Here is a 19,344-nt window from a genome sequence, read left to right on the forward strand (position 1 = left end):
GGGGTTAAACCAAAAAGCTTGTCTTGTAGCAAAAGGGTTCTTTCAGAGAAGCCAAGAAGAAAAGGCTGGAATGAAGAGAAAGGAAGCTAGTTGGAAGAACTTGTAAGCAAGATTTACACTGAATGAATGTTTGAATGAATGCATGCATGAAATGCCTTCAGCTATAAGGATTGGAAATATTGAAATGCATGGGTCTTAGATTGGCCGGTCAATGCTTAAAAAACAATGTAGAGCAGGAGAATGAAGCTGCACCACCAGGGGGCAGCAGTGTCTCATCATGGAAACCAACCCCAGAGGGAAATCTTCACCCAGTAACTGCAAACTCCAAAAGATCAAATGACAATGTTAGTTTTAGACATATCCCTGGAGAATATATCTTCCACCAAATTTACATACACAGAATGAGGGAGGTATAGAAGAGGTGTCTTCTGCAATATAAAGCATATGCAATTTGCATAATTAGTCACGAACAGGTAAAAATTTGCCTCTGACTTAACTTGAAGACTATTTCTGGTGGCATTTAGAGTTTTAGGAGCATGGGTCTGATTAGTTTTTCTCTCATGTTTCTATGGAACCCGGATACCAAGTCGGGTAAGGCAGATCCTGGGGGACGTAGGGAAGGGCAGGACATGGCATTTGCTTGCTAACCTGGAGCCTGGGGCCACTATATCTTGAAGAGGTTGACTGGTGCAGTGTGGGTGGCCTTGCAGGGGAAGGAGCAGCCTTAGTATGGTGGGCCAGGGACTCTTCCTTGCTGTGGGCTGTGCCTCCTACCTTAGAGAAGCCAATGGTCAAATAGGAAATTGGCATGAAGGTTAAGAGCAAAGGTCTTGGAGCCTACCCTCCTGGGTTCAAATTCCTGCTCTGCTTTCATTGGAGAGTACTTGCTGAGTTATTTGCCTTGTTTATGCCTCAGTTTCCATATCAGTGAAATGGGAAAAATAATAGTACCTCCCTCAGGATTGCTATGAGGATTAAATGACTGTGTATAGGTAATATGCTTTGACATTCCCTTTACCTTTTCTGAATTGTAATAGCCTCTTTGCCTCTGTTTCCCTGTCTGTAAAATGGTCATGACAGTATCTGTCTCATAGAACAAGTTAGAATGGCCAGGCACATGGTGTGTGCCTGTAATGCCAGTACTTTGGGATGCTGAAGTAAGAGGATTACTTGAGGCCAGGAATAAATACTATAAAGTGTGAATTTTTACTCCTCTTCTTCTTATTTGAGATGGACTCTTGCTCTGTTGCCCAGGCTGAAGTGCAGTGGCACAACCTTAGCTCACTGCAACCTCCACCTCCTGGCATCAAGTGATTCTCATGCCTCAGCCTCCCAAGTACCTGGAATTACAGTCATGCACCACCACGCCCAGTTAATTTTTTTGTATTTTTAGTAGAGACAGGGTTTCACCATGTTGGCCAGGCTGGTCTTGAACTCCTGACCTTAGGTGTTCCACCTGCCTCGGCTTCCCAAAGTACTGGGATTACAGGTGTGAACCACCACGCCTGGCCTCTTACTTTTATTATTGTGATTATTGGACAGAAAGCATGTATAATTCTAGGGTAGTTTAGGTCAGAAGTGAGACCCCGGGTATCCAGTCTGGTAGGCAGGCACAACAGCAGGGGACCCTGGGCCATGACCATGCTTGGGCTCAGAAGCGGCCAGTGTGCTGGTTCCATCTATTTTAAGAGAGACCCGGGCAGCTGCTGCAGGAACAGGGATGGGGCCAGTTCGAGAGTTGCCGGGACTGGCAAGAGCTGTGCAAGGCAGTCGATGTCCCAGAAGCTTAGTTTAGCATTTGGCTTGGGCTTTGGTTCTAGAGAGCACCTGGAATCATGCTAATTGTAATTAAAAAATACTGATCATTTATTCCAAGCCTGGCTTTACACATTCTAACTTAAAAATTTTGAGATGGTCTTACTCTGACACCCAGGCTGGAATACAATGGCACAATCTTGGCTTACTGTAGCCTTGGCCTCCCAAGCTCAAGTGATCGTCCCACTTCAGCCTCCTAAGTAGCTGGGACTATAGGTGTGCACCGCCACACCTGGCTAATTTTTCAAAAAAACTTTTATAGAGATGAGGTCTTACTATGTTGCTTAGTCTAGTCTCAAACTCCTGGCCTCAAGGGATCCCCTTGCTTCAACCTCCCAAAGTGCTGGCATCACAGGCACACACCATTGTGCCTGGCCATTCTAACTTGTTTAATCCTTACAACCTATGAGAAAGATACTGCCACGACCACTTTACAGACAGGAAAACAGGCAAAGAATGGCTATTGCAACACAGCTAGGGCAAAGGGAATCCAAACATGAGCTTGTTGTGCTGGCTTGGTGGGCAGGAGGAGTTCGAGGGGAATGGAGTGTGGTCTGGAGGCTCAAGCTGCGTGGATGCAAGTCCCCATCTTGGGGCAGCAACACCTGCAGGCCCCACTTGGTGTTCTGGGAGAGCTCAGTGAATGTCCCTGGCCTTGGTCTGGATGGCTGGGGGTGGGAGTAACGTGGGTCTGATGAGGGAATGATTTGCTAGGAGTAGGAGTATGGTCTGTGACGAGTATAAAGGAATCCAACATCTGCTGCAAGGCCTCCTAGACCCAGACAGGGAGAAGTCAAGGAGTTAGTGGCCCAGGTGGCCCAGCTGAATATGTGGCTCTGGAGAGGGCTTCTGTTCGGTGCTCACAAACATATGTATTTTTCCTGTGTGAAGAAAAAAGACCTTTCATCTTTGAGAACTGTCATCTTTCATCATCAGAATATATTTGGAAGAGACAGAAAGGCTTCGCTATTCTTCTTTATGCAATTTGCATGAAATGAGGCTTTAAAATATAATGCATTTTGAAATGCACTTTGCAGGTGAGTTAATGTGTATTTTTAGTGGTGCCTAAACTCAACAATTTCCAAGGTGGCAGTTTCCAGTGGTCTTAAGGTTGGCAGTTCCCTAGGTCTGAAATGTCTCTAATGAAAGACTGCATGCAGCTGAGAGAGCTGCCCTGCACATTAGATGTGAGGGCGTCAGAGATGTCTGTACATGGTCTGTCTGTTCTTCCTGCTGGCTCGACAAGGAACAAATGTTGGATTTTTTAAACAAAAAGTCAACTAGATTGTGGATGTAAATGGACTGTAATAATGATGTGACTCAAGAAAGATGAATAATTTTTTTTTTGTTAAAAACAAATAGAATGAAAGTTGGAGCTGTGTTTATTGTACAATTTTTTTTTTTTTTTTTTTTTTTTTTTTTTTTTTTTTTTGAGATGGAGTCTGACTCCATTGCCCAGGCTAAAGTGCAGTGGCACGATCTCAGCTCACTGCGACTTCAGACTCCTTGGTTCAAGTGATTCTCCTGCCTCAGCCTCCCAAGTAGCTGGGATCACAGCCACGTGCCACCACGCCCAGCTAATTTTTGTATTTTTAGTAGAGATGGGGTTTCACCATGTTGGCCAGGATGGTCTTGTTCTCCTGAGCTCGTGATCCACCTGCCTCAGCCTCCTAAAGTGCTGGGATTACAGTTGCGAGCAACTGCACCCGGCCTAATTTTTGTGTTTTTAGTAGAGATGAAATTTCACCATGTTGGCCAGGCTGGTCTTAAACTCCTGACCTCAAGTGATCCATCCACCTTGGCCTCCCAAAGTGCTGATATTACAGGCATGAGCCATCACATCCAGCTTATTTGTGCAATAAACATTTTTGTTGCTTGGAGCAAGGAGGCAGTTAGCAACAGAAAGGGAGTGTTGCAGAGTGTTGCTCTTTTGATCCTGTAGTGACAGGTAATTATGCCTTATTAAACCTAGTAGGGAAGTTTTAGCTTGTGGGAAGTAGTAAGTCAGTGTACCACGAAACGTACCTCATGATTTTTCTTAATTACAGATATTTGTGTCATTTTAGAATGTACATGGTTTGAGAAGGAAAAGGAGCTCTTTGAATTGACCTTGAAATGAGACTGCCTGGAGCTGAGAGGTGATTGGGTGTTAGCAGTATTTTTTTGATTGCCTTGGGGGTTGTTGGTTCTGGCCTCCTCTTGGTTCCCTTCCAGTACAGCCACACTCTCTCCACTCCCTGGGATGGGGCTCCATACCCAGTGCTGCTTGGAGGCCCAAGGTGCAGTCCTGGCCTTCAGGGGACCTGAGCTTGGCGTAGGTTATACTCAAGGGCCTGTAGACCATATGCACGGTTGCTTATTTAGAAACTGGAGACATTTGGCTGTGCGAAGATTGTCTGATGTCAACACTGCTTTTGAGGCCATTATCAGGTTCAGATAGAAGACTTCCTTCTCTCCAAGACTTTAAGCAGGTTGGGCACAGTGGCTTACACCTGTAATTCCAGTGCTTTGGGAGGCTGAGGTAGGAAGATCACTTTAGGCCAGGAGTTCAAGACCAGCCTGGGCAACATAGTAAAATTCATCTCTACAAAAAAATAGAAAAATCAGCAGGTGTGGTTGTGCATGCCTGTAGTCCCAGCTACTCGGGAGGCTGAGGCAGGAGGATCACTTGAGCCCAGGAGATCAAGGCTACCGTGAGGTAGGATCACATCATTGCATTCCAGCCTGGGCAATAGAGTGACACCCTGTGTCATAAAGAGAAGAGTTTAGGTACCAGGAAAGACCTCCTGTCCATGGGTCTGGAGTGATTTTGCTGCCTCTACATGTCTTAACCTTGGTGTGAACTCCTCTAGCCTCTACTGACTAATGGATACTATGTGTCTTAGTGTATTCAGACTGCTATAACAAAATACCATAAACTAGATGGCCTCTAAGCATCAGAAATTTATTTCTCACAGTTTCAGAGGCTGGGAAGTCCAAGATCAAGGCACTGGCAGATTTAATGTCCATAGGGGCCTGCTTCCTGGTTCACAGGATGGTACCTGTCACTGTGTGCTTTTGTGGTGGAAGGGGTCTAGCTCTTGGGTATCTGTTATAAGGGCACTGTTCCCAGCCATGAAGAATGCCCTCATGACCAAATCACTTCCTAAAGACCCCATCTCCTAGTACCATTTCCTTGGGGATTGGGTTTCGGGTTTCAATATATGAATTAGTGGGGTGATGTAAACATTCAGTTTATAGCATTCTGCCCCTGCCCCTGAAAATTAATGTCCTCCTTACATGCAAAATACACTCATTCCATCCTAGTAGCCCCAATAGTATTAACTTGTTCCAGCACCAATCCTAGTGTCTGAAATCCAAAGTCTCATTTAAATATCATCTAAATTGGATGCATGTGATATTCAAAGTATGATCCTTCCTTTCCTTAGGCAAATTCCCCTTCAGCTGTGAGCCTGTGAAATCAAGCTTTGTGCACCCAAATACAATGGTTAGACAGGCATAGGACGGACATTTCAATTCCAACAGGTAGAAATAGGAAAGAAGAAAAGATTAAAAGGTCCTGAGGACGTCCAAAACCTTAAGGCTCAGAAATCATCATCATTGGCTCGTTTTTCCAGGCCCACTAGGGTGGAGGTCTCACCTTCCAGACACACTGGGGTGCCTTCTGGACATAAATTGGGGCAGGGGGTGGGGGGGGTGGCTCTGCCCTCAGGGTGGCTTTGCACCTCCTGCAGATCACCCAGGCCGGAATCTTGAGCTGGTGGCTCTACTGGTCTGGGATCACGAGAGCACTGCCATCCCTATGGCTGGGCTGGGCCCTGCCTTTGTGCATTTCTTTGTCTGGGCCCCATGGCTCTCTAGGCACTGTTAGACATCCAGGTGGAGGCAGCCATACACCCTGACAGCTTTGCTGGTTGTGGTGCCAACTACACTGCACTAGGGCCCACAGGAGCCACTTTCAGGCAGCCAAGGAGTGTGGTGATGAGGAGTGGGGAGCAGAGCCCGCAGTGTGAGCTGGAACCAGGGCAGTGACAGCCCCTCCTTGGCATTTGCAATTGCTCTGTTCCCTAGGCCCTTGCACTCTGGCCTGTGATGGGTTGGCAGAGGGCCAAAATATTCCCAATATTTTAATGTTACGTTATTTTTTATCTGACTGAAAAGAACCAATATTAATTGTAAAACATAACTAAAATCTTACCATCCAAAGATGACAACCATTGACATTTGCTGTGTATCAAAAAACAAAAAGAAAAACGATTTTAATTGTCAAATAATTAAACTCTCACCATTCAAAGATTACCACTGTTAACATTTGGTGTATATCTTTCCAGCCTTTCATCGTTTTATGCACATTGAACAAAAATAGTTTTCATGACTACATTGAGGTACATTCATGCATTTAATCAATACCCTAATGTTGGACATTTTGGTTATTTCCTTTTACTTTCTTGTCTATTAAATAACACAAACGTGAATAATCTGGCAGGTAGGTGTTCCTGTACTGAGGATTTAGTGATTGCCTTGTAACAGATCCACTACCGTAGACTTTGCAGGGTCTCTCAGAGTGTGCATGCTTGAGGTAAGGATTCAAATGAAAACCATCCTCAGTTTATGTCCAGAAAGGGGTCTGCAGATACCCCAGGATACCCAATCTTCCTCCTTGGGGAACCCCAGTTCTGCTTCCTGTCAACACTAACCAGATGAATTCTCCAAAACAGTTATTACTGTTTCTTAACAATGCAGATTGGTATGGCTGCATAAAATATCTTCCTGAAGTGTGAACTGAGGGAAACAAGGCAAAAAGGAAATTCCTGTCAGTTTTACCAATTTTTTCCTTTTTTTTTGAGACAGTTTTTCTGTCATCCAGGGTGGAGTGCAGTGGTGCAATCTCGGCTCACTGCAACCTCCTCCTCCTGGGTTCAAGTGATTCTCCTATCTCAGCCTCCCGAGTAGCTGGGACTACAGGCACGTGCCACTGTGCCCAGCTAATTTTTGTATTTTTAGTAGAGACGTGGTTTTACCACGTTGGCCAGGCTGGTCTCAAACTCTTGACCTCAGGTGATCTACCTGCGCTGGCCTCCCAAAGTGCTAGGATTACAGATGCAAGCCACCTGACCTGGCCTAATTTACATTTTGAAAGTTAAGCCAACAAGCTTCTCTGGGTATTGACCAAGCAGATGGCAAGAGGGAGAAACTTATTTGTGCAGGTGATTGTCATGCCAATAAGCCAGCCAAAATTTCTTAGCCTGGCTTCTTGTTGCAGGAGGACGGTTTGAGGGACTGTGGAATAAAAATAAATTCCCTGGCGTTTAGCTCCTTCTTCCCCTCTGAGGGCAGTACCTGCTACTCTGCTGGCTGCAGTAGGACCCACTACACCCTGATGTTGGAGGAGAGAGAAGCCAAGGAGGTACCACATGGAATGGGCCTTTCCTGTTTACATTGTGACATGAACCCTGACAGTCAAATGCTAGATCTAGCTCTTTTCCTCTACCGGCTGATCGTTCAGATGCAGCTTCGTCATTTAGCATTAGTCTGTCCTCTGCGTTTCAAGGGAGCTTTCAGTCTAATAAAATCTTGGCATTATAAGATCCTGAAAACTTACTGCTCTCTCTTGTTTTTCTGTATTTTTATTTGTTTAGTGGTATAAGGCTGAATGAAATTGAATTCACTTCAAATTTTACAGCATGTTTACAAATTCTAGAATCTATGTGTCTTAAATTATCGTGTATCTCTTAAAAAAGGCAGTGAGGTGAGACCACAGAACCGGGCTTTAAAAATTTTTGTCTGTGTTGTCCACATGTATTGAGTATACTCTCAGTAGCTTCTATCTGTATCTAAGAATGATCAACACATCCTTCTCTTACCTGGGGTGTTTGGCCCTGAGCTGTCTCCTTATGCTGCCCTGTGGCTGGTTGTCTGAGACACGCCACGTGGGAAGGATGGGAGGACACACGTGGGAGGCGGATAATGATAAATATTAACTACCAAGTATCTAGTGCTCCTTGTACTCCAGTCACTGTACTTAGTACTGCACATACGTAATCATATTTAATCATCGCAACAGTGATTTTCACTTTACGTATGAGGACACCCAGACTCCGAAAAGTTCAGCAACTTGCTCAGGATCACGTGGCTGTGTGGTTCGTGGTAGTCCTTGATCTTGATCCTCTCTGACTCTAAAGTCCATTTTTTAAAGAAGAAAATTGCATTAACAACAACATCAAAAAGAACAAAATAATTAGGAATAACTGTAAGCAAAGAGGTGCAAGATTTGTACACGGAACACGACGCACATTGCTGAAAGAAATTTAAAGAAGACCTGACAAGTAGAAAAACAGCCTGAGTTTATGGAGTGACAGACTCAACATTGTTTTCATGACAAAATTACTCAAAAGTGATTTATTTTACTTCTTTTTGTTTTTATTTTTTAGAGGGAGTCTCGCTCTGTTGCCGAGGCTGGAGTGCAGTGGCCTGATTTTGGCTCACTGCAACCTCCGTCTCCCAGGTTCAAGCAGTTCTCCTGCCTCAGCCTCCCAAGTAGCTGGGACTACAGGCATGTGCCACCATGCCCAGCCAGTTTTTGTATTTTTAGTAGAGATGGGGTTTCACCATGTTGGCCAGGCTGGTCTCCAACTCCTGACCTTGGTGATCCACCCACCTTGGCCTCCCAAAGTGCTGGGATTACAGGTGCGAGCTACCATGCCCCACCTTATTTTACATTTTCTAAAGTCTGTATTCTTAAATACTATGCTTTACTGCCTACTAAGCAAGAGACTTGGTCCACATACTGTCTGCCATGTTTCAAAAACAACTTAGGGTGGAATGACACCCCCACATATCATTTTCCCTTGCTATCAGCCTCTGTCTTTCTCTCTTTTCTACCAGCCCTGTGTCTCTTTTTGACTGGGCTCTACTTTTACCAGCCTCAGACATGAGTAGGTGATGGCGAAAGACAGGCAGGGTAGCACCCGTAGCCCAAAGAAACTCCAAATTCCCAGTGGGGAGAATACACCTGGTCCTGCCCCCCGACTTGGGTTTTTCCAGGGCTGATGCTTGAGTGGAACTATGACTCCACTGAACCTGTCTTTGGTTCTTGGCACTAGGCTAGCTTGTTGACCTCCCCACTCCCCATTCTTATTTTGAGACAGTGTTCATGCTCAGATATGATTCTTCCACCCAAGAACATTGAGCGTTCCCAAGATAAACGAAACCAACCCTCTGTCGGCTGATGCCACAATAACATTTGCGGGAAGTTTATGACAAATCTTGTCTAAGGGACTGTTTCAGAAATCAAGGCACCATCTAATGACCTCTTTTGTATCCACTTTAGATGCAGCAGCAGGAGCATGACTCCCTGAAGGCCAGCCTGTGTGTCCTGGCCCTGGGACTGGGCCGCCTTCTGTTCTGGTGGTGGCTGGCCGAGCTGATGGCTCACCTGATGTACATGCACGCCATCTACAGCAGCATCCCTCTCCTGGGGACTGTCTCTTGCTGGACCTTAGGTAATTGTGGGAATCACCAACAGTGGAACAAGCCCAAACAGTTAGCATGCGTGGAGCTGAAGTGGGGGAAAGCAGGAGTGCAGCTGCCTTGAGCAAATCCTCTTTACTGTTTTTGAACCTACTCTTGTGGCCAAGATTACGCATGTGAGAAGTGGCTGACGGGAAGTCAGGGCTGTGCTTGTGGTCTGGGAACCAAGGGTGGTAGCATTCTCCTCTGTAACGGGATCCTGCTGAACTGAGCTGGGTCGCATCTTCACAGTGTTGCCAGCGTTGTGTTTAGCAGGAGAGGGCAGGCGTTTCTGGGGGCAGCTCTGAGTTCATTTTAAGAGGGAATGCTCCAAGATGGAGTTGTTCCGGTCTTCCTTGTCCTTTTTGCATAAGGTATAAAATAATTTGAGGCTGGGCCCAGTGGCTCACACCTGTAATCCCAGCACTTTTGGAGGCTGAAGTGAGTGGATCATTTGAGGTCGGGAGTTTGAGACTAGCTTGCCAAGATGGTGAAATCATGTCTCTACTAAAAATACAAAAAATAGTGGGTGTGGTGGTGGGTACCTATATTCCCAGCTACTGGAGAGGCTGAGGCAGGAGAATCGTTTGAATCTGGAAGGAAGAGGTTGCAGTGACCCAAGATCATGGCACCACATTCCAGTCTCGGTGACAAAGCGTGACACTGTCTCAAAAACAGAATATGAGTTTTAGGATCACACAGCTGTAAGTTTGAGTTTCAGCCTCACCAGTGACTGGGTGGGTAACCTTGGCAGTTGACTTAGCCTCTGAGTTCTAGCACCTTCATCTGTAAAATAGGGAGACTTAGTTTTGTGGATTCATCTTGAGGATGAGATGAAGTGCTGCCCATTGAGGTTGTACCTCATTAAGTTTCTGGCAGATAGCATAAATGGCGTGTGTGTATTTCTCTCTGTAGATCCCATTTTCTTATCTACCCTTTCCAGTGTGTCTGCCAAGGTGGTGACATGGAAGTCTTACTTCCTCAGCTGGGCTGGTCTCCAGTATAGGATTCGTCCATGGAGAAACCACTGTTACTTATTCCTCTGGCCAAAACAGCAGAGCCCACGCACCTTTCTGAATAAAAGCTCTTCACTTCCTTGTTCTTTCTCCTTTTGAGGACTCCTGCAGTGGCTGAATTCTGCCTGTGCTTTGACATCCAGCCTGTAGCTCCAATAACTGTGATCCTCCAGGCAGATCAAGCTGTTCCCTGCTGAGGGCAAGAGTACAAGCCCGACTCCCTCCTTATCTGTTTGACATTTTATAGATCTTGAATCTTGATTGTTCTTGATATCACACATGCTTAATCAGAACATTTCCAGGGAAGAAACATTTTAGGACTGAAAAAACGCTAAACTATTTTAATGAGTCTCTTTAAAATAGCTTAGCATTTAAGTCTCTTTCTTCCAAACAATTTTTTTTATAGTTTGGGGTTGCTAATATTGTAAGGTTTTATTGATACATTTAGACAAACAGAATAGGATTAAATGATAGCTTATACTAAGTCAGATCCCAGTTGCACAGGATACAAACTTACAGGCTGTTTCAGCTTGAGGGTTTTTAAACTAAAAGTAATGGAAGATACAACTCAAAATGGGGCTTAAACAATAGGAAAAGTTATTCCATATAACAGTGATACCTAAGATCAGCACTAAGGCTGGTAAATTATGTGACTCAGATGCCACCAATGTACCTTTTGTGTGTCTACCATTCAGCTTAAGAACTAACCAGAATCATAGAAGCCCTTAGTTTGTATTCCTCATCCCATCAGCCTGTCACTTTCTCAAAAGATAATCTGAATATTGTATTTATTCTTTTCTTCTTTTTCATTGTACTTTTACCACAGTTAAATCCTTAAAGTTGCTCATTCTGACACCTTCATATGAATAGATTCATACTTGGTATGTTCTTCTGTGACTTGGTTTTCTTGTTTAACATGTTTTTGGGAAGTATTCAGGTTAATCATGTAACTAGGTACCACTTTTTCACTGCTGTATAGCATTCCAGTGTATCCATACACAATAAGTTATTTATCCATTCTACATCTAGGAGGACATTTGAGTTTTTTACAGGATTTTGCTATTCCACATAATGCCATTTCTGTGTTTGTTAGAGCTCATGTGTAAGAGTTTCCTCATAGGGCAGTAACTTTGAAACTCTTTGGCACATTACCCACAGTAAGAAATGCATTTTGCATGATAAGTGTGTGGATGAGAGAGGGAGAGAGGGAGAGAGGGAGGGAGGGAGGGGGAGAGAGAGAGAGAAAGAGAGAGAGAGAGAGGGGGAGGGAGGGAGAGAGAGAGAGAGAGAGAGTGTGTGTGTGTGTGTATGTGTGTGTGTGTGTGTGTGTGTGTGTGTGTGTGTGTGTGTGTAAATACAAAGCCATACTTTACCTTGAACCACCTGCAATGTATATTGGTATTTTCCTTTCCATATTACTCTATTTTAAAATACTGATTAGAAATCAGTGAATTGGGTAACTGTCTAGAGTTTGTCAAGCATTACTAAAATATGTATCTAGAAATAAGTATTGTGGGTAGCGTATATGTTCAGATTTACAAGATAAATTATTTTTTAAATTGGCTAAGCCAATTTATGCTCTTCTCGGCAGTGCATGAGTTTCCTTTGCTTTAAATTCTTACCAACACTTGATACTACTCAAAGCAATTTATAGCTTTAATACAATTCCTATAAAAATACCAGTGTCATTCTTCACAGAAATAAAAAAAGAATGTAAAATTTGTGTGGAACCACAAAAGATCCTGAGTAGCTGAAGCAATCCTGAGCAAAAAGAACAAAGTGGGAGTCAGAACACTGCCAGAACTCAAAATACTCTACAAAACTGTAGTAACCAAAACAGCATGGTACTGGCATAAAAGCAGGCATGTAAATCAATATAAAATAATAGAGAACTCAGAAGTTAATTCATACATCTTTTAATTTTGAAAATCTGGTGGATGTGAATTTTATCTAATGGTTTTAATTTGCCTTTCTTTGATTACTAATAAATTTGAGTATCTTTTCATATGTTTAAAGGACTTTGGGAGATTGTTTCTTATCTATTTATTTTTGAGACAGTCCCACTCTGTTGCCCAGGCTGGAGTGCAGTGAGGCACTCTTGGCTCATTGCAACCTCTGCCTCCTGAGTTGAAGCAATTCTGGTGCCTTAGCCTCCCAAGTAGTTGGGATTACAGGCATGCACCACCATGCCCAGCTAAGTTTTGTATTTTTAGTAGATATGGCATTTCACCATGTTGGCCAGGCTGGTCTTGAACTTCTGACCTCAAGTGATCGACCTGCCTCAGCCTCCCAAAGTGCTGGGATTACAGCTATGAGCCACCGTGCCTGACATGGTATATCATTTCTAATAAAATAACTGTTGATAACTTTTGACCATTTTTCTAATGGGATTTCTGTCTTTTTCTTAAATAAATAAAATTTATAAAATTTATAAAATAAAATTTATTCTATATTATCATTTAAAAAAGTTATATGTGCAGTTAGTTGCAAATACTGACATCTTTTGCTTTGTGGTTTGACTTCTAATGTTTTTATGTTGTCTTTTGATGAACAAACTTTAATGTAGTTGCATTTATACATTTTTATTTTTACTTTTTTGGGTCTTTAAAAAATAATTATCTCCTCCAAGATCATAAAAATATTCTCCTCTGTTTTCTCCTAAAGCTTTTAGAGTTAATAAAATCTTTGGTTATTATGTACATTTGCATCATAGACAATGATAAAATATAAACCATCCAAAAATTTTTAAAAATTGACTAATAATTGTACATACTCACGGGGTACATAGTGATGTTTTGATACATACAATATATGGTGATCAGATCAGGGTAATTAGCATATCGATCATCACAAATGTTTATCATTTCTTTGTATTGGGAACATTCAGTATTTTTCTTCTAGGTGTTTGAAACTGTAATAAATTATTGTTAACTCTTGGCATCCTACAGTGCTGTAGGACACTAGAACTTACTCCCACATAGTGTAATTTTGTATTTTTTAACAAATATTCCCCATCCCTCCCTTTCCAGCTTCTAGAATTTTCTCTTCTGTTTTTCACTTTTATATGAACACTTGTTAGCTTTCACCTATGAGTGAGAACATGTGGTATTAACTTTTTGTTTTTAGCTTATTAACGTAACAGAATGTTCTTTAGTTCCATCTTTGTTGCCTCAAATGGCAAAACTTCATTTTTTTATGGCAGCATGGTATTCCATGGTGTATAAATACCACATTCTTTTTTTTTGTTGTTGTTGTTGTTTTTTGAGAGGGAGTCTTGCTCTTTCACCCAAGCTGGAGTGCAGTGGCACAATCTTAGCTCACTGAAGCCTCCATCTCCTGGTTTCAAGCAATTCTCCTGCCTCAGCCTCCTGAGTAGGTGGGATTACAGGCGCCTACCACCAAATCTGGCTAATTTTTGTGTTTTTTGTAAAGATGGAGTTTTGCCATGTTGGTCAGGTTGGTCTCAAACTCCTAACCTTAAGTGACTCACCCACCTCGGCCTCCCAAAGTGCTGTGATTACAGGCGTGAGCCACTGTGCCCAGCCTTAAATACCACATTTTCTTTGTCCATTTATCTGTTGTTAGACACCTAGGTTGATGATGTATCTTGGCTATTGTGAATAGTGCTACAGTAAACATGGGGTACAAATGTCTCTTCAATATAATGATCTCCTTTTTGTTGTATAAATTTACAGTAGGTAGGATTGCTGGATTGTATGGTAGTTCCATTTATAGGTTTTTTTGAGGGATTTCCATTCTGTTGCCCATAGTGGCTATACTAGTTTGCATTCCCACCAACAATGTGTAAGAATTTTCACTTTTCTCTGCATCCTCTTTTTTTTTTTTTTTTTTTTTTTTTGCCATTTTGATAATAGTCATCCTAACTGGGGTGAGATGATATCTCATTGTGGTTTTGATTTGCATTTCTCTGATTAGTGATGTTGAGCTTTTTTTTTTTTTCATATATTTATTGACTTTCTCTTGAGAAAATGTCTGTTCAGATCATTAGCCCATTTTTAGATAAGATTGTTTTGTTTGCTATTGAGATGTCTGAGTTCCTTGTATATTTTGGATATTAATCACCTGTTGGATAAGTAGTTTGCAGATATGTTCTCCTATTCTATAGATTATCTTTTCACTTTATTGTTTCCTTTGCTTTGCAGAAGCTTTTTAGTTTGATATATCCCACTTGTTTATTTTTGTTTTTGTTGGCTGTGCTTTAGACGTCTTATTTGTAAAATCTTTCCCTGACCAATATCCTGATGGATTCTCCCAGTGCTTTCTTCTAGTATTTTTATTGCTTCAAGTAGTACACATAGGCGTTTGATCCATTTTGAGGGTGAGAGGTGGGGGTCTGGTTCTGTTCTGCATATGGATATCCAGTTTTCTCGGTACCATTTGTTGAACAGATTGTCCTTTCCTTAATAAGTGTTCTTGGCATCTTTGTCAAAAATCATTTGGCTGTAGATACGTGGATTAATTTCTGGGTTCTCTGTTCCTTTGTTGATATACTTGCCTGTTTTTATGCCAGTACCATACTGTTTTGGTTACTACAGTTTTGCAGTATATTTTGAGGTCTGGTGGTGTTCTGATTCCAGCTTTGTTCTTTTTGCTCAGGATTGTGTTGGCTATTCAGGATTTTTTGTGCTTCCACACAAATTGTAGGGTTTTTCCCCCTATATCTGTGAAGAATGTCACTGGTATTTTGATAGAGATTGTATTAAACCTGTAAGTTGCTTTGAGTAGCATTGTTATTGTAACAGTTCTTTCAATCCGTGAGCATGGGATGTTCTTCTATTTGTATCCTTTTCAATATTTGTATTCCTTTCATCAGTGTTTTGCAGTTTTCCTTGTGAAGATCTTCACCTCCTTGGTTATCTTTACCCCTAGATAATTTACTTTTTTGTAGCTATTGGAAATGAGATTGCCTTCTTAATTTCTTAAGTTTGTTCACTGTTTGTGTATATAAATGATAATGATTTTTGAATAATTTTGTATACTGCAACTTTACTGATTTTATCAATTCAAAAAAAATTTTTTTTTGTTAGAGTCTTTAGGTTTTTCTTTCCTTTGTTTAACTCTTTAAGTTCAGGGGTACGTGTGCAGGTTTATTACATAGGTAAGATTGTGCCATAGGCTTTTTTTTTTTTTTTTTGTACAGATTATTTCATCACCCAGGTAGTTAGCTAAGTACCCACTAGTTATTTTTCCTGATCTTCTCCCTCCTCCTACACTCCACCTCCTGATAGGCTTCAGTGTGTGTTGATACCTAGCTCCTCTGTGCCTTCAGCTCCAACTATGTCCCTGCAAAACACATATTTTTTATGGCTGCATAGTATTCCATGGTGTATCTATATCCCATTTTCTTTATCCAGGCTATCATTGATAGGCTGGATATCTTTATCCAGGCTATCATTTAGGTTGATTCCATGTCTTTGCTATTGTGAATAGTGTTGCAATGAACATACATGTGCATGTGTCCTTATACTAGCACTATTTATATTCCTCTTTGTATGTACCCAGAAATAGGATTGCTGGGTAAAATGGTATTTCTGTCTTTAGGTCTTTAAGGAATTTCTACACTGTTTTCTAGAATGGTTGAACTAATTTACAGTCTTACCAACACTGTATAAATGTCCCTTTTTCTCCACAACCTGGCCAGCATCTGTTATTTTTGGGCTTTTTAGTAGTAGCTGTTCTGACTGGTATGAGATGGGATCTCATTGTGGTTTTGATTTGCATTTCTCTAATGATCAGTGATGTTGGGCTTTTTAATTTTTCATATGATTGTTGGCCACATGTATGTCATCTTATGAAAAGTCTGTTTTTGTCCTTTGCCCATTATTTAATGAGTTTGTATATTTTTTTCTTGTAAATTTGTTTAAGTTCCTTTTAGATGCTAGATGTTTGTCAGATGTAGAGTTTGCAAAAATTTTCTCCCATTTTGTAGTTTGTCTGTTTACTCTGTTGATAGTTTGTTTTGCTGTGCAGAAGCTGTTTAATTAGATCTCATTTGTCAATTTTGCTTTTGTTGCAATTGGTTTTGGTGTCTTTGTCTTGCAGTCTTTGTCCATGCCTGTGTCCCAAATGGTATTGCCTAGATTATCTTATAGGATTTTTATAGTTTTGGATTTTACATTTATGTCTTTAATCTATCTTGAGTTAATTTTTGTATGTATGTGCTATAAGAAAGAGGTCCAGTTTTAATCTTCTGCATTTGGCTAGCCAGTTATCCCACATGATTTATTGAATAGGGAATTGTTTCTCCATTGCTTGTTTTTGTCAGGTTTGTTGAAGTTCAGATAGATGTATGTGTGTGGCCCTATTTATGCATTCTTTTTTTCTGTTTCGTCAGTCTGTGTCAGTTTCTGTATCAGTATCGTGCTGTTTAAGTTACTATAGCCCTGTAGTATAGTTTGAAGTCAGGTAGTGTGATGCCTCCAGCTTTGTTCTTTTTGTTTAGGAGTGCCTTGGCTATACGTGCTCCTTTTTTGGTTTCATATGAATTTTAAAATAGTTCTTTTTCTAGTTCTGTGAAGAATGTTAATGGTAGTTTAATAGGAATAGCACTGAATCTATAAATTGCTTTGAGCAGTATGGCCATTTTCACAACTTTGATTCTTCCCATCCATGAACATGGAATGATTTTCCATTTGTTTTGTGTCTCTAGTTTCTTTGAGCAGTGGGTTGTAGTTATCCTTGTAGCTATCTTCACTTCCCTAGTTAGCTGTATTGCTAGGTTGTTTTTTTTTTTTTTTTTGTGGCAGTCGTGAATGGGAATTTGTTGCTGATTTGGCTCCTGGCTTGACTGCTGGTGTATAGATAGGCTACTGATTTTTGCACATTGATTTGTGTCCTGGGACTTTGCTGAAGTTGTTTATCAGCTTATGAAGCTTTTGGGATGAGACAATGGTGTTTTCTCAATATGTATCATCTCATCCACAAAAAAGGATAGTTTGACTTCTCTTCATATTTGGATGTGCTTTGTTTCTCTTGCCTTATTGCCCTGACCAGAACTTCAAATACTATGTGGTGTAGAAGTGGTGAGAGGAGGGCATCCTTATGTTGTACCAGTTTTCAAGGGGACTGCTTCCAGCTTTCGCCCATTCAGTATGATGCTGGGTGTGGGTTTGTTCGTAGATGGTTCTTATTATTTTGAGGTGTGTTCCTTTAATAACTAGTTTAACCATGAATGGATGTTGAATTTTATTGAAAGCTTTTTCTGCATCTATTGAGAGAATCATGTGTTTTTTGTCTTTAGTTCTGTTTTCGTGATGAATTACATTTATTGATTTGCATATGTTGAGTCAACCTTGCATCCCAGGGATAAAGCCTATTTGATTGTGGTGGATAAACTTTTTGGTGTGGTGATGCATTCGGTTTGCCTGGATTTTGTTGAGGAGTTTTGCCTTGATACTCTCAAGGATTTCACAAGGCTATTGGCCTGAAGTTTTTGTTGTTGTTGTATCTCTGCCAGGTTTGGTATCAGATGATGCTGGCCTCGTAAAATGAGTTAGGTAGGAATCTCTTCTCGATTTTTTGGAATAGTTTCCATAGGAATGGTACCAGCTCTTTTTTGCACATCTGGTAGAATTCAGCTGTGAATCCATCTGGTCCTGGGCTTGTTTGTTGTTGGTAAGCTATTTAGTACTGTCTCAATTTCCAGGCTGCTTTTGGTCTGTTCAGGGATTCAGTTTTTTCCTGATTAAGTCTTGGTAGGATGTACGTGTCCAGGAATTGATAAATTTCTTCTAGATTTTCTAGTTTATGACATATTCATATTCTCTGATGATTGTCTGTACTTCTGTGGGGTCAGTGGTACTATCCCCCTTGTTTCTGTTTGTGTTCATTTGAATCTTGTTGGTTTAAAGTCTGTTTTGTCAAACTAGGATTACAGTCCTTGCTTTTTTCTGTATTCCATTTCCTTCCATTCACAATTTTAAAATGGAAGCATTGTATTACCATCTATCCAGAGATCACTACTGATAAACTCCCAATACTTGTTCTTCCACATTTTTTCCCTATAGTTTTTTAATACACACATTTATATTTTTCCCCAATAAGCTTACACTATACATTTATATATAACATTTTGTTATCTAAGATTTACTTAATAATCTCTATCCTTTCCCATTGCTAAATTTTCATGCTTATTTGATGCCCAGACAACAATCAAATTTTGCTAAAGTCCTTTGTACCTGCTTTGGCCAAGCTGGTATCCAGTCTAGGACTACGTTGGATCTAGTTGTTTTGTCTCTTAAGACTGCCTTATTTAGCACTATCCCTTTTTATTATATCAGCTTGTTGAAGGGACCAGGCCAGTTGTCTTACAGAATGTTCTATCACCTGGCTTCTCATGATGTCATTTAGCATATTCCTTTATCCTTTCTGTTTCTTATAAACTAAAAGTTATATTAAAAAGCTTCATGGGCCAGGTGTGGTGGCTCATGCCTATAATCTCAGCACTTTGGGAGACTAAGGTGGGTGAATGGCTTAAGTTCAGAAGTTTGAGACCAGCCTGGGCAGCATGGCAAAACCCCATCTCTATAGAAAATACAAAAATTAGCTGGGATGGTAGTATGCATCAGTAGGTCCAGCTACTCGGGAGGTCGAGGTGGGAGAATCACTTAAGCTCAGGAGGTCAAGGCTGCGGTGAGCTATGATCACGCCACTGCACTCCAGCAGCCTGGGCAACAGAGTGAGACTCTGTCCCCCATCCCCCGAAAAAGAAAAAGCTTCATAAAGAGATTAATTATTTTTAGCTACAATACCTGTGAAGTCATAGGTCATATGGCATACTTAAACTTTTCCCCAATTCTTAAATTTTAAATACCTAGAATGTTAAGGAATTATATAAAAACACAATGGATCCAGCATGTAGATCCAACAATTGTTAACTTTTTCCTCCGAAGTAACATTCTCCTACCTAACCACAATTACATATTACACTTGAAAATAATACTTTTCTAATATCATCTTATATATAGTCTATCTTCACATTTTT

General features: G+C 41.1%; 1 protein-coding gene across 13 annotated transcripts in view; it reads left to right on the plus strand.

The window, feature by feature from the left end:
* Window positions 1-19,344, plus strand: part of HHAT (hedgehog acyltransferase) — a 351,381-nt gene that overhangs the window by 85,268 nt on the left and 246,769 nt on the right. For 8 of the 13 annotated variants that reach the window (XR_012513537.1, XM_074385137.1, XM_039463443.2 and 5 more), the window contains 2 exons: window positions 7,079-7,222; window positions 9,146-9,317. Coding sequence is in view for 12 of the 13 variants with exons in the window: in XM_074385137.1 (XP_074241238.1) it covers window positions 7,079-7,222; window positions 9,146-9,317 (316 nt within the window). In the remaining variant the exon portion in view is untranslated. The remainder of the gene's footprint in view (window positions 1-7,078; window positions 7,223-9,145; window positions 9,318-19,344) is intronic. The other 5 variants (XM_074385142.1, XM_039463444.2, XM_039463447.2 and 2 more) reach the window with 1 other exon arrangement.

This window comes from Saimiri boliviensis, chromosome 14 (genome assembly GCF_048565385.1).
Source record: "Saimiri boliviensis isolate mSaiBol1 chromosome 14, mSaiBol1.pri, whole genome shotgun sequence".
Classification (NCBI taxonomy): domain Eukaryota; kingdom Metazoa; phylum Chordata; class Mammalia; order Primates; family Cebidae; genus Saimiri; species Saimiri boliviensis.